Source organism: Odocoileus virginianus, chromosome 11 (assembly GCF_023699985.2).
Source record: "Odocoileus virginianus isolate 20LAN1187 ecotype Illinois chromosome 11, Ovbor_1.2, whole genome shotgun sequence".
NCBI classification, from domain to species: Eukaryota; Metazoa; Chordata; class Mammalia; order Artiodactyla; family Cervidae; genus Odocoileus; species Odocoileus virginianus.
Genome location: NC_069684.1, coordinates 16580314 through 16595758, shown reverse-complemented (window position 1 = coordinate 16595758; position 15445 = coordinate 16580314). Strand labels below are relative to the sequence as shown.

General features: G+C 48.3%; 1 protein-coding gene across 3 annotated transcripts; it reads right to left on the bottom strand.

The window, feature by feature from the left end:
• Positions 1-3415: 3415 nt before the first annotated feature.
• GLUL (glutamate-ammonia ligase) lies at positions 3416-14217 on the bottom strand. 3 transcript variants are annotated; one of them, XM_020908986.2, is made up of 7 exons: positions 14124-14217; positions 11284-11462; positions 9806-9967; positions 6799-6945; positions 6277-6404; positions 5879-6078; positions 3416-5342 (listed from the first exon to the last, which is right to left on the bottom strand). In XM_020908986.2, the coding sequence occupies exons 2-7, from the start codon at positions 11447-11449 to the stop codon at positions 5024-5026; spliced, it is 1122 nt and encodes a 373-aa protein (XP_020764645.1). In that variant the 5' UTR covers positions 11450-11462; positions 14124-14217; the 3' UTR covers positions 3416-5023. The 3 variants fall into 3 exon arrangements, with proteins under 3 accessions (XP_020764645.1, XP_020764647.1, XP_020764643.1); XM_020908988.2 differs by lacking the exon at positions 14124-14217 and adding an exon at positions 13128-13213; XM_020908984.2 differs by lacking the exon at positions 14124-14217 and adding an exon at positions 12957-13041.
• Between the last annotated feature and the right edge of the window lie 1228 nt (positions 14218-15445).

Below are 15445 nucleotides of genomic sequence, written 5' to 3'. Positions count from 1 at the left end.
TGACAATAGGAACAACACAGACACTTCCTTTGTAACATGGAACTAGGTAGGACACCACCCCTTTCATATCAGAGAGGCTCCAGGCAGTGAATTATAGATAATCAATTAGTTGGCAGTGCCCAAGAACCTCCTGTCTGTTAAGCACAGCAGAGGGTAGAATTAGAAGTGTTGGCAGTAGAACTGTGCTTTGAGAATGATTATAGCATCTGTGTCTTGACTCCCTACTCCTGGTGACAGCTTCTCAGACCAGTGAACCCACTTGAATGTATACTACTTCTGAAAGAGATATTCATAAATTCCTGTCTCCTTTGTAAGGTGCTATAATTTTTGCAAAATGTTTGTGTAGGATGCTTCTATTGTGTATCTAATGTGTACATATATGTCTCAATATGGTATATGTCTTTATTTTGTATATGTGTGTATATCTATTACAAAATTAAATTGACTTTTTCTTTTTTAATGAATGGCTGAGCTAAAGGCTATAAAATGATCGGGCTCTAGTCAAGTCAGATTATTTACAGTAGCAATTTACCTGAAGCCTTTGGAATGACATGATGAATTGCTACGACTCATAAAACAACATGAGGCTCTTGGCAGCCTGATTCCAGCCAGAATTAACCAAGCCAGCAGTCGTTAAAAATTCAATAAAAACTTCATCTTAGTGCCATGACCAGAGTTAAAACATAGCTAAGTCACCCAGACCTTATGGGTTTAACACCACCCAATAGAGCTGTGGGCTTAGAGCTCCCAAAACTGATACTTTAAAAATAATTCATTAGACAAGTCCTGCAGACAACATGACAGGTAAGGATACAGTCCTGAGAAAGAAAAACAGGATCCTTGCCTGTTTTTCAAGTTTACAGTCACAAAGCTATGTGAGTGACAGGCTTTCTTTGGGATAGCAAGTTACTTTTCAGACTTTGCACTTCTATTGGTGTAAGGGCCAAGGAGTAGATGAAATTAACCTCACTGAATCACTGAAGCCTTTGGTGAGATTTTTGAAACACTGGCACCAAGTATTTGTTTAGGAAGTTCTTTTATCCACTAGGTGTTCCCAGGTGGCACTAATGGTAAAGAACCCACCTGCCAATGCGGGTTAGACGTAAGAGATACCGGTTCAATTCCCTGGGTCAGGAAGATCCCCTGGAGAATGGAATGGCAATCCACTCTAGTTTTCTTTCCTGAAGAATTCCATGGACAGAGGAGCCTGGCAGGTTACAGTCCATAGGGTCACAGAGTTGGACACGACTGAAGCGACTTAGCACAGCACTACCATCCTATGCAGCAGCACAGATATGGCTTGTTAAATGATCCCAATAGTAACTATCCAAGGAACTCCTTGGAATCCTCTGTTAGCTCCTTACAGGCTTCCCAGGTGGCCCAGTGGTAAAGAATTCTGTCAACGCAGGAGATGCGGATTTGATCCCTGGGTCACGAAGATCCCCTGGAAGGGGAAGGAAAGGCAACCACTCCAGTATTCTTGCCTGGGAAGTCCCTTGGACAGAGGAGCCTGGCGGGCTGCAGTCCATGGGTTCTCTAGAATCAGACACAACTTAGTGACTAAACAACAATAATTCTTCTGTTAGCTTGTGTTGTCTTTCAGCTCCTATCCAGTCACCGACAGGATGAAATTAAGGGAACTCATCCTTTTGTGAGTACTGGCCTGTCGCTTTAAGGCTGAAGGCTTGACCGTAAGTCTCCATCTAACCTGTCACTGATAAAGTTATCAAGTAACTCAGTGTCTGCTAAATGAGCTTTAAGAAAACACCTTAGAAATACAAAGGGATTGCACTGTGACTCGTAGGCCAAAGCTAACTCTACCTAAGAGGGTGGAGAAGGAAATACACTGGTTGTTTCCACCTAGATCCTGATGACATTTAGAATTCCTTTTCTGTCCTTTTGAGAATTGGTTACAATGAGCACAAAAACAGCTTGCTTGGCTTATTTACTCAATGTAGTGCTTGCACTGTACAGGATATGCCAACCCTAACCCACACCCTGCTCCCAACAACCGTGGGGTCTGTTGGGGGCGGGGGTGACCCAGGGAAGGGAAACTGACTTTGGCTGGGGAGAGGGAAACAGAGCTTCAGTTGAAGTAATTTAGCAGCAAAACCTGGAAAATGCCAAGAGCAAGAGGGCACTCTAATAATCATGCTGCAACATGGTGCCAACTGGGACCACACCCAGCAAACAAATAGGTAAAGATTATCCTACTTTGAAAATTATGTCAGGGCCTAACCTTCCAAAGGCTTCCTTCATAGCTCAGTTAGTTAAGAATCCACCTGCAATGCAGGAGAACACGGTTCCATTCCTGGATTGGGAAGATCCACTGAAGGGATAGGCTACCCACTCCATTATTCTTAGGCTTCCCTTGCGGCTCAGCTGGTAAAAAAATCCACCTGCAATGCAGGAGACCTGGGTTGGATCCCTGGGTTGGGAAGATCCCCTGGAGAAGGGAAAGGCTATCCACTCCAGTATTCTGGCCTGGAGAATTCCATGGACTATATAGTCCATGGGGTTGCAGAATCTGACACAACTGAACGAACCTTCCAAAACAAGATAAAAAGGTCGAGGATTACCTAAGACTAGAGTGATACACACTTGCCCAAAGAAAACTTATGTCTAAATCTGCTAACAGGCTGCAACTACCTCCAAACTGATAGAGGACACCATCTTTTTAAAAGGTAATTAATTACTATTACCTACAGTACCTGAAACCTGACAAAGGGAACCTGTTGGATGAATTTTGCTGGAGGTGTGTGTGCCACAGAGGATGGAGCTCCTACCCAGCTTGTTATGGAAATAAACTCAAGTAGGAAGTTGAAGAATTTCCAGGGACAAACAGCAGAGGCATACAGGTGTCTCCAGAGCCTCTGGGGGCATCATGAACAGCTCACTAGTGCAAGGAAAAGCGTTATCAAGGCGTATCTGGGGCTGGCTCGCCCTCAGAGCTAGGTCAGCCTCGGAAGGCTTTAACCAGCGTAGCAACATGGTCAATATTTGCTATTTAGATGAACCACTGGCAGCTGGGCAGAAGGTGAAATGGAGTAGGGACAGTGAGACCAGTAGCAAACAGACTAGGCTGCAATAAAATCAAGCCAGTGTTCAAAACGTGATAATGTGATGGGCCAAAGGCAAGCTCTGGAGCACAGGGAGGGGAGAGTTGGGGTTTGTACACTACTGCAAACTTTTAACTTTAGGGCTGGGATAGGCCTTAACCCAGACACCCCAGATTCCCAAAGCATAGGATGCGGCTGGTTGGCAATAAGCCTCAGGAAAGATTCTTTAATTCCAAAAACAAGTATACCTGAACTTACTTTGCCTCTTAAAAAGAAACAACAACTCCTTTTTTGGTAGTAAAGGGGAAATGAAATGGCACATAGGGACTTAAAAGAATCACAAAAGTCAGAAGAGATCTTATAAATCAACCTAACATTTATAAGAGCTGCTCTGGGCAGTTAACACAGTTTGTTTACAATGAAGTTATCTAACTCTGAACATACTATACATGGCAATTAGAAATTGTCATGGTAAGAAAAAAACCACAGCCCACTTTCTGCAACCAACACAAAACAGCCAGAAACAGTAAGGAAAATGTAAGGACAAAAGTGGGGTTTGTTTTTATTATAAAAGAAAAAAAAATAGTAACTCCTCAGGAATCTTAACAAAGGAAGGGAATAATTTCACACTCAGACACCAAGATACAAAATTACAACTGTTTGGACTCCAGACTTGTCCCATCTCCTCCAGAGCAGAGAGGGGGAGGAGACAGCTGAGGCAAACAAGCAATTCTGTAAAACAAAGACTTAGAAACCCTACAAATAGGATTAAAATCTAAAATTCTGTTTTGCTTTAAAAAAAAAAATCTTTTTTTTAATATTATCAAAAGGCCTGCTTTAGTGACATGCTAGTCCCACCGGAAAATAACCCCAATACCCCCTTGTCAGTAACATGCTCAAGTTGACCAGCCAACTCATATTTCCAAACCCCTGTGTGTACAAGTCCATGTGTGTCTTTTAAACCTGGGGCTCAGGTGATGGCTACTGCTATCATGGGCTTCCACCTGTTAACCAACCAGCATCAGCCTCCCCAGAAGTGCGAGCAGGGCAGAGAGAAGCCCTGAAGTGGTAGCAAGGGAATAATAGCCCCAAACAGCCAACTTTTCCAGCATAGCCTCCCCCATCCCCATGCCCACTCAAAAGGAGATCCTTATTTCTAACCAGACTACTTGTCTCAAATTTGGGTTCCCCGTAACCAGAATGGCTTTTTCTCCCTAAAGAGAAAACACACATTTATCTGCACACCCATATATATAATTTTTTTGTTTTTACATTTAAATAGAAAAATACTACTCTGCTTTGTGTTATAAATGGAGGACCACACAATGAGAACTTTTTCTTTTAAGGTAGGGCTATCCATCTATTTATGCGGAGCCTGTCAGGGCATTGAGCCCCAGGCAAGGGAAGCACCACACCAGATCTAGGGTGTTTTCCTACCCTTCCTTCCCCCCTATTTCTCACTTTTGATAGAAAGTTGGTTACAACCTTGTAAGTAATAGGACTTCCCACCAAGAAGGGAAATCCTAACCTAACCACAGAATCCAGCACCCCTGTCCCCCACTCAGTAACCACTCAGAAAAAGTCCTCCCCATCTCTTCACTATGACTGGGCTCTCTGTCCAGAGAGCTCTGCCTATTGGGCAAACACACCTGATTAAATGGAAGCAGTGGTTATGTTTCCCCGCCCCCCCTCCCAACTAATGCACTAGGAAGCTTCAGTGATAGGAAAAAGAAAAGGGCAGGGGTAGGTAGGTGGTTGTGCAGTGATTAAGAACCTGACCCCTTCAATCCTGACCAAAGAAAGCAAGAAATATTAACTGGGTGTGAGGAATTAAAAAAGAAAAAACAGAAAAGAACCTCGATATTCCACCCTTTGAGTTATAGCTATTATGACATTGAGAGGGGTGAGAGTGGGAGTAAGATGTAGAATTAAGAGGGGTTTTGAGGGCTGCAAGTCTAGTCCACTTAGTTCTTGTACTGGAAGGGCTCGTCGCCGGTTTCGTTCAGAAGACATGTGCGGATGAGGGCTTCCGTCACGGCGAAGGGGTCACAGTTGGCAGATGGGCGACGATCTTCGAAGTAGCCCTTCTTCTCCTGGCCAACAGTCCGGGGGATGCGGATGCTAGCACCACGGTTGGCCACGCCAGCAGAGAAGTCGTTGATGTTGGAGGTTTCGTGGAATCCAGTTAGGCGCCGGGCATTGTCCAGGCCCCCTTTGGGATCGTAGGCTCGGATATGGTACTGGTGCCGCTTGCTTAGTTTCTCAATGGCCTCCTCAATGTACCTGGAAGAAACAAACAAGATGAGGGTCCAACCTGCCATCAAGAAACCCGCCCTTCAAGGAGCAGGTGTGGATCCAAGAATGGAGTGACTCATCTAACAAAGACTGTTTTCTAGGCTCCAATTCACCAAAACATGGCCCCGGGAAAAGAAATTCTCCACAAAGGCAGCACCCTGCCTTGTAACCTATGTCTCTTAGTGCTGGGCAGGCAGTAGATGTCCCAATGAAACTCTCTCCCCGCCACAGGCATTAAGCTCATTCAGAAGCTTGTATTGTTACTAATTTAATTCTTACTAAAGATTTTCAAATGCATTCATCTGTGTCAACTTTCCCCATCACCATCCTTGAAACCTACTCTTGAAGAGTATTCTGGGGGTACTTTCCAAATAGGAACAAAATGACAGGATCAGAAGACAGTTTTTGAAGCTAAAGGCCCCAGCTGGGAAGGCAGCTGGATGTACTCATCCCCAGTACATCAAACCCCTGGCAGGTATTCTTGCAGAGAGAGTGAAACAGCCCCAGCAGGAGGCGGCACTCACTTCAGACCATTCTCCTCTCGCATGGCCTTGGTGCTAAAGTTGGTGTGGCAGCCGGCACCATTCCAGTTCCCAGGAATGGGCTTAGGATCAAAGGTGGCGATCACTCCGAAGTCTTCACACACACGATGCAAGATGAAACGGGCCACCCAGAGATGATCGCCCATGTCAATTCCTTCACAGGGTCCTATCTGGAATTCCCACTACAGAGAACGAGAAGATGGGTCTTTAAAGCAAAACCAGCTGCTCACCCCAAGCCAGAAGCTGATACTTGTTCCCTGCTCACCTCTACTCCAAGCCACCTTGAGGGCTTTGGGTTAAGTGGGCACCACAATAGCCCTTCCTAGCAAAAGCCCCCACATGCCTCTAGGTGGGGCAGGTGGTGGGCTAGAGACCTTTACCTGTGCAGGCATGACCTCGGCGTTCGTGCCCCCGATCTTGATGCCAGCGTACAAGCAGGCCCGGTAGTGAGCTTCCACAATATCCCTGCCGTAGGCCTTGTCCGCTCCCACACCACAGTAGTAGGGACCTGGAGAGGCATCAAGACGGAAGATCAGGAGGCAGATGTCATCTGCCTATCTAAGTGAGATGCATGGCCCAAAGTCAGAAGTCAGAAAGTTCTCACACCTTCTGGAATCACCGTCCCTGCCTTTACCAACAGGCAGATAAGTGGTGTGCAGTGGACTCCTCTGGGTTGACCCCGAGTAGAGCCCACGCTTTCCCTGCAATGTTAACATCTCAACATCCATTCTTTGGATTTAGGTAACACAAGGGCTAACTCTCTACAGTATTATTTCAGCTAGTCTCGGGGATATCCCCCTAGCTTTTTGGTCTACAAGGATTCACTCCCATCTCCAGAGACTTCCCTTGGCAACTAAGCACTTGGGGAGAAGCAAGAGTCACCTCTCACCGAGGAGACTTACCTTGGGGCCCAGGAAAGCCGTTGGAAGGCCAACCAAAGGGGTGCCCATCAGTGCCCATGAGGGTATATTCCTGCTCCATTCCAAACCAGGGGTGCTGGTTGCTCACCATGTCCATTATCCGTTTACAGGTGTGCCTTAAATTGGTCTCTAGGAGAAAGAAAGAGTGGACACGCTATTAGAGAGATATGGACAAATGCACTGAATCCCCGTGTTGATGGGAAGTGGTCCTCAGATTCCAGGTACCTGAGATGTTATTTACTGAACTGACCCAGGGTCAACCTTTTTGTGCCCTGGTCAGTGTGAGAGGGGATGATAAGAGAAGTTACGATTATGTATCTGTAGGGAGACTCTCAAAAGGCTTTATTTATAACTAAACTGGGTCACAACAAAATCACATGGGAGAGGACCCAGAGAACACAGCAAGGGTTCACCTTATCTGTAAGCTGGCCCCCTCCCAAGTACCAAATGTCAGGCACTTGAACCCTCTATTCACAGAAGAACTGCTTCTAGCTGTCAGACCTATTCCTGGTTTCTCAAGCATTTACAGCCAAATCTACAATTTTTATTGAGAGAATCATTTGTCTAGTCTATCAACAGCCTTACATTCCCAGTGAGAAGATACAAAGTGCTAAGTTCTATAGTACTGGCTCATGCCAAAAAAACCCAACCAACCAAAAAAAAAAAGGTGACAAGCTCAACCAGGAAAAATTTCTATGCCAGAAGAGATCTTATAGATTATTATTGGCTGTTTCACTATGTCCCAGGAACCATTTTCAGACCTTTATGATATGCAAATGATACCATTCTAATAGCAGAAAGCAAAGAGGAACTAAAGAGCTTCTTGATGAGGGTGAAAGAGGAGAGTGGGAAAAGTAGGCTTAAAACTCAACATTAAAAAAATTCAGATCATGGCATTTGGTCCCATCACTTCATGGCAAATAGAAGGGGAAAAAGTAGAAACAGTGACAGACTTTATTTTCTTGGGCTCCAAAATCACTGTGGATGATGACTGCAGCCATGAAAATTAAAAGATGCTTGCTCCTTGGAAGAAAGCTATGACAAACCTAGACAGCGTATTAGAAAGCAGAGATACCACTTTTCTGACAAGTCTGTCTGGTCAAAGCTATGGTTTTTCCAGTAGTCATGTACAGATGTGGGAGTTGGACCATTAAGAAGTCTGAATGCCAAAGAATCAATGCTTTCAAATTGTGGTGCTGGAGAACTCTTGAAAGTCCCTCGAACTGCAAGATCAAGCTAGTCAATCCTAAAGGAAATCAACCCTGAATGTCACTGGAAGGACTGAAGCTGAAGCTCCAATACTTTGGCCACCTGATGTTAAGGAGCTGACTCATTGGAAAAGACCTTGATGCTGGAAAAGATTGAGGGCAGGAGAAGGGGATGACAGAGGATGAAATGGTTGGATGGCATCACTGACTCAATGGACATGAGTTTGACCAAACTCCAGGAAGACAGTGAAGGACAGGGAAGCCTGGTGTGCTGCAGTCCACAGGGTCGCAAAGTCAGACATGACTTAGCGACTAAACAATGTTATATCTAAGAAAACCCACAGGTGCATCTTCCTAACAACCCTGAGATGGGTATTATAAGTATCCCTTTTTACAAGTGAGAAAATGAGGCTCAGAGATAGCAGCAGAATCAGGAAATCCTGCCTGTCTTGACTTCAGAACTCAGGTCTCACACCATAATTTAATGCCTCCTAAAACAAAGACTTTTGGAGGGGCTTCCCTTGTTGCTCAAATAGTAAAGAATCCACCTGCAATGCGGGAGACCTGGGTTCCATCCCTGGGTTGGGAAGATCACCTGGAGAAGGGAAAGGCTACCCAATCCAGTATTCTGGCCTAAAGAATTCCTTGGATAGTACATGGGGTTGCAAAGAGTTGGACACAATTGAGCAACTTTCACTTTTCACTTCAAAACAAAGACAAGTAAGGCTCAGAGTCACTAAGTGACTTGCCAAAAAGTCTCACTAGCCAAGTATAGCAAGACTTCATGGAAGTGAGACTCCAGTGGAGTTTAAAAAAGTGAATGACAGAAAACTGGGACAAACAGGTCTGCCAGGAAAAAAATCAAAGGTGCAATTACAGCAAACCTCACGGCAAGCATATGTTATCAGTGAACCAAGATGCTCTTGGTTTAGTCAGTAGACAAAGAAGACAAGCTCTCTGGAACAAAAAGGCAACCAGTATTTGACATACAAGTCTTCTCAATTATTTGCACATAATTCAGTCTTCTATAAATGATTTTATGAGCTGGATTTTATTAGTTGCTCCATTTTTTAAAATTTATTTTTTATTTGGTGGATATTTGCTTTACAATGTTGTGTTGGTTTCTGCTGTACGTGAATCAGCCGTGTGCTGTGCTTAATCGCCAGTCATGTCTGACTCTGTGATCCCACAGACTATAGCCTGCCAGGCTCCTCTGTCCATAGGGATTCTCCAGGCAAGAATACTGGAGTGGGTTGCCATTTCCTTCTCCAGGGGATCTTCCTGACCCAGGGATCAAACCCAGGATCAGCTGTAAGTATACACCCAGCACCCTCAGTCTATTCTCCCCATATTAAAATGGGGGAAGTGACAAGTATAGGGGACAAAATAACTTGCCCAAGTTCTTACCAAGTAAGTGGCAGATCTAGAACTCAAATCCAGCATTCTAACTTTAGAATCCAAGTTCTTAAAATCTATAGGCAGGAGGACTGTGAGTGACATGGGGCACTCCTCCAGTCTACTAAACTCTACTAAACAGATTTAGTAGAATCCAGTGTGGTTTTCTGCAGCCAGCAATGGGAGGATAGACCATACAACCTCTATCAACAAGGAAGTTCAGGATGGGGAGATGCATGTCCAATCCTTCAGACTTCTAAGAGTTAGTTAGAAGTTTCTAACAGTTAGTTCTGGGATAAGCTTGTCTTCCCAATACTGATTTTGGAATATCCTCTCCCCCCAACTTTACAATTCACGGATTAGGATTAAGTCTATCCTATACACACCTGCAGGCTTTCGGTTGTACTTGAAGACTTCACAGAACACCAGCTTGTTGGGGTCCTTGCGGAAAGGGTCCCGAAACATGGCAGCAGGGACAAGATACATGTCACTGTTGGACCCTTCAGACTGAAAAGTGCTGGAGCCATCAAAATTCCACTCAGGCAACTCTGTGATAAAAAGAGACGGAGAAATTAAAGTTACAAGCACAAGAACTTTTCAGGGAGGAGTACAGCATCTCATTTACCTTTTTATCTGCAACACTGTCTTGCCCAGAAAGCCAGTGATGGTTGACTGCTGCTAATTAACAGGCAAACTGTGATGTTTGCAGGTTGCCCTACAGTCCTTTTTGAGTTCCAAGTAAGACCATTGCATCACTTTCTTAAAAGAAGTACCAATCACAGAAACAACCTAAGAATAATGTTTCCTCTGTAAATAAGTCTACTGGACACCCAGGAGACAAAGTGGACATTTCTAGTCAGTCAGTCATCATTTAAAGTATTGAAATACAGGAGAAATAAAGACCTCTGATAGGCCATCTGTGTTGCTTATTTCTTTCACTCCCCACCCCCACCCCACACTGTGTAATGGACAGTCCCAGTTCATGCAGTGTCCTTATTTTAACAGATAAACAGACACTAGCAGGATGACTTATTCAAGGGTGCTCCCACATAACTTATCCACACTATGTTTTAAAGGCGAGTTCCTTCATCTCTCTCCAGTTGACTGAGTTCTCTGAAGGCAGAGCCCAGACTCTCATCTCATATTTCAAGGGCCTGTGCAATACCTGCCACATAGCAGGTACATAGTATATGTTTTGTATTACAGCCATTCATTCACTCAAATGTGAGCATTATCAGAAAAGCAAGCTATTCCTAAATCAGGTAAAAGATGATGGACCTCAGTCCCTTCCAGAAGGAGGACAGCTATGGTTTGTTCTAGACCAAAGAATAAAAAAAGACAAAGTCGTCCCAATTCATATAATAGCTTCTGTAGGATAAGCAATCAGCCAGTTTAAGAATTCTAAAAGTGCATCAACTAAAAACAAATGATGGCTAGCTCTAATTAGAGACCACTTTTAGGGTGTTTGCTTTACATCTAGAACCTAAGTGACATTCAAAAGGGTTTGTATAGCCGACTGAATAGTCAGGTTAGAGCTATGGTTTTCAGACTGGGTTCCTGGGGGTACCTTAGGTCAGACTGAGATGGGATGCCCAAGTCAACAAAGTTCCCAATCCCACTCCCCTCAGACTTCATCTTTTTTCTTTCGATATGCAAGACTCAATTTAAATGAAGGGGTCCATTGTTAATGCTTGGAGGCAGTGTAGGAGCTTAATGTTGACTGAATATAGTCTGTAAAGTCCTGCCTTCGAAAAGGTTTACATCAGAATAAAGAGGCCAGACCTAGTGGCTTGGTCTCAGGCTGCCACCCACCCCCACACTACTCCCATCCAACATGTACCCCCAGTTCCACCCAGCCTCTCACCTTCTACACACTTGGGTTCAGAATCCAAGGTTCGGGTCTTGCAGCGCAGTCCTTCTCCAGTACCGTCGATCCAGATGTACATAGCTTGGACTTTCTCACCTTGAGGTAGGGCCATATACACCTGCTTGATGCCTTTGTTCAAGTGGGAGCTCGCCGAGGTGGCCATGGTGGAAGGTGTTCTGAAGAGAGAAAAAATAAAGTAAGAACACCAACTCCAAACAGATCCTCTGCAGTAATGACGCAATAAGGACAATTAAATCAAGAAGTCACAGTGGGAGTGGTGGCTCCTCCCTTTGGAAGTCACACACTCAAAAGTACAGGACATTTATTTAACTTGCTTTCAGGGAGATTAAAGTTTTATACTGAACAAAAGTCTACTTATTAGCTTCCTCAAGCCAGAATCTAAACTTCTGAGCACTAAGTTCTATTTTTGCAGTTTGTAAGAGGTAGAGGAATTGTTTCATTTTTCATACTAAGATACTGGGGGGCGGGCGGTGAACCCAAAACAATATGAAAGCTCACAAGCAATCTGCAGAACAGACATCTGTCTCCAAGTAAAAATGCGGCCACAGAAAGGCTTGGCTGCTATGATCTCTTGGTTAAGTTTTCCCTTTTCCTTACACCCCAGAGGATGCCTCAATAAAAAGTTCTTTTGAAGATTCCTCCACCCTTCCAAATAAACAACCCACCCCACTCCCGTTTAGCTGGAAGGATGAAACCGGGAAAGGGGGGGGGGGGGGGGCTAGCTAGAAGATTTAAGAGCTGGTGGCTTCCTAACAACGACTAATGTGTACTTTGGGACATTTGATCCAACCTGGATTTTAAGACACACACTGGCACGACTTCCATCAGTTTGAGGCAAAGTTCTCATTTCAGAGAGTAGACTTAAGTTTGAGAATGACCAGATTCCACCAGAGAACTTTAATTAAGAAATTCCAACTTCTAAATCAAAAAGATCTGGGGTTTCAAAAGCTGAGGCATGTTAAAATCTGCGAGCCACCACCGCAAAACCTCTCAAAGAAGAGACACTGAAGCCACAAAACCAAACCCCAACACAAAGAGGAAACCTTCTCCCTCCTCCCTCCCCCGTTGATCGCCCAGGGTGGCGGCAGAGGGAACATATTGTTCTCCTCCAGTGACTTGGGCAACTGTCTGAAGTACAGTGGCAAAGTTTCTATGGGCAACTGTCCATGTTTGCCCAGCTGAAAACAACTGCTTCTCCTTGCAACAGCCTCACCCTTCCCCTCCGGGAAGAGAAGCTGTCTGTCAAGTTGTGTTAGCAGACAACCTTTGCCGACTCCCTCTAGACTTGGTCAGTCAAATCCCACTCCTCATGCCCATGGCCCATCCTGCCTTTAAACGCCAGTAGGGGCAATCCCAGACCCTTTCAGCTCCCAGCTATAACCCCGTCTCTGGCTTTCCTCTCCCACCGGTTACCACCTCCAATTTCAAGTCACACTTTCTCCCTTAAGCCTCGGGGCCTGCTCTTTTCGGTGATGCCAGCTCGGTTCCGTGACAGGTTGGATGCCAACAGCAGCCTGCTCTATCGACTAGTGTCGAGATGCCGAGATTTTACGTGGTGGGGGGGATGGGAGGGCTGGGATTCTGTGGTTCTTAGCGGTTTCTTGCAGCTGCGGTGGGAGCAGGGTCCTGGATCCCTGCTCCTCACTCACCCCAGCCACGTAAAATCAAAGGTATCGATGATGCCCTCCTTGGCCCTTCTCCTTTTGGAGTGGCGTTCGCGCCTCTCGTGGGTCTCCGGTTCTCGCTGGTCCACGCACCGGAGCTTTCTGGGCGAGGGAGACGGAGAGGGAGAGGGAATCGGAATGCGGTCGGAATCGCACCGGGTGGAGCAGGAATACGATGGCTCTTGAGTCGTCTTGATTTTGACTCGCGGTTTCTCTCCGGCGTTCACCGAGTAGGCGACGAAGCCGAAGCAGTTGGAGGGGGACCCCGAGGACCGAGATTCCAGGTCGTCTTCATCTTCGTTCGCGTTCTTCTTCCCGGATTTGCGGCCGGGGGAGCATCCCCGCTTCCCGCCCCCAGGGTAGTTGGGAAAATCCACTTTGAGAGCAGCCCTTTTCCACTGAAACGTCCCGAAAGTCGGCGCCCCACCCCTTGGGCCCCCGTCTGGATCTCAGGGCGTCGCCGAGGGGGCCATACCCCTCCAAGGCCGGGGCGGGGAGGGGGGCAGTCCGCCGGAGGGCAGCGCGCCGCTGCTGCCCCTCTCCGGCCTGCTAGGCCTCTCCACCCGCCTCGCTCGCCGGCCACGCCGCGTTCCCGGGCTCCCCATTGTTCAGTCACAGGGGTAGACCCCGCGGCGGGAGCGGACCGCACCACCGACTCTCCCGGCGCCGGGCGTCGGCGCAGGCGGCTAACCGCGCCCCGGCGCCCGCTGCCGCGGAGAAAGAGGGCGAAGCTCCCGCAGGGGGACCGCTCCATCCACTACGCACGCCACACGGCCGAGCTGGGGGCGCCGGGCCCGGGCAGCGAGCGGCTCCTCGGCTCGTCCTGCCCAGCGACCTCCAGGGGCGGCGCTTCGGGCCGCCAGCAGCTGAAGGAAGATCAAAACAACTCCCCGCCCTCCGCGAAGCCTGGTGCCCCACCATCGCCGACCCAGACCCGCCGGGAGCCGCGGGTGGCGAAAGCAAGCGGGATGGGAGGGCACCCCCACCCCCCCACCTCCTTCCAGGCCGGGGCGCAGAGCAGGGCCAGGAGGTGGGAAGGGGCCGAGACGACCGGTCAGGGCGCGGCGGCTCGGGAGGCGGCGGGGCCGGTGCGGCACACTTCCGAGCACCCCCCTATCCCCGCCCTCCTCCCCGGGCCGGCCAGGCGCTTACCCGGGCGCCGAGCAAAGCGGCAGGGCGAGCAGGCGGCGAGAGCGAGGTGAGGAAGAGAGGCGAGGAGGACGGGGAGGGGCTGCTCACACAGCCTGCTCTTCTCCCATTCTCGGCTCTGCAGGGCGGCCCGCCGCCCGGCAGGCTTTATCGGCGGCCGGGGCCGCCCCCGACGCCCTGATTGGTTCCCAGAGGCCCGGAGCCCGGGCAGATCAGCTGATGCACCGTCCCGGCACCGCGGCCATTGGGCGAGCCGCCGAGCGGGCGCCACCGGGTGGGGGCGAGCGGACCCGGGAAAGAAAGAAAGGGAAAGGGCGGTGGGGGAGGGGCCGTGGGGGAGGGGCGCGAGGCAGGGGCGCGAGGCAGGGCGGGCCGGCTGCGGGCGGAGGGCCCGGGGCCTGCCGGGAAGGACCCCGCCGCCGCGCGCCCCCGCCCGCCTGGCCCCGGGCGGTCCCCGCGTGCTCTCCCCGCCCCGGCGCCCCCAGGTCAGATATTCTGAGGGAGGGTTCTTTTCCCAGGTCCCACTACGCGGCCCTGAGGAAATTCCAACCCACAGGCACCAGCTTTTGCCTTTCGTTGTTAGAGAACCCCCAGCTCCCTTGCCCGCCCCTCAGGTCCTGCTTGTGAGGGAGTTCGGGGCGTGGGGGCCGCAGTAGACCCCGGGCTCCCTGGTGCCAGGGCCGGCCTCGGAGGGGGAGGCGCAGACGGGGGGCTGCCGGAGGTAGGCCGGACAGAGACCCCTGGCCGGCCCCCTCGGCGGGTTTGGGGATGTGACCTGAAGTCTCCCATCTCCCGTTCGTAGTGAACGCGCTGTGTTTTGTCTCCTTGTGTAGAGAGGATCCCGGCGGGCGGAGACAGAGTCGGCCTCTGCCACACCTGAGGCAACTCTGCAGCCTCTCTGGACCCAAGTTCTCTCATCTGCAAATCAAATAAAGCGGTTCAAGAGAGGACCTTTAGAGTCGCGCAACAGATTTGAAATCCTCTGTGCGAACCGTTTCCCAGGGGCACCTGACCGGGGATTGAGGTCTTGGCATCTCCCCCTTTGAAACCTAGGGTACGTCAAAAATTTAAGTTCTGTCTGGTGTTGCTTTTCATGTAATTTATTGCATGTCCTTGAAATCTGTACCCCTTCCTCTTCTCTCCTCAGAGCCTTAGAAAATGTGTGTGTGAACAAAGTCTTGAAAGGGATGTTTGTCAACAGATACACAGTTTTATATATATGTATACAACACACATGAATATAATGTCTTCATTGCTACCAGTGATAAGATTTAATCATACTGTTTTTATTGTCTGAATCCTCCCGCTGGTGTCTAGCCTTTATC

Bases quoted from the DNA above. Each gene is read 5' to 3' on its own strand.
- GLUL (XM_020908986.2), bottom strand. From the start codon at position 11,449: ATGGCCACCTCGGCGAGCTCCCACTTGAACAAAGGCATCAAGCAGGTG. The intron at 6,946-9,805 runs GTGTGTATAGGA...TCTTTCTCCTAG, and splicing joins GTACAACCGAAAGCCTGCAG to AGACCAATTTAAGGCACACC. The intron at 6,079-6,276 runs GTAAAGGTCTCT...CGTTCTCTGTAG, and splicing joins CCGAGGTCATGCCTGCACAG to TGGGAATTCCAGATAGGACC.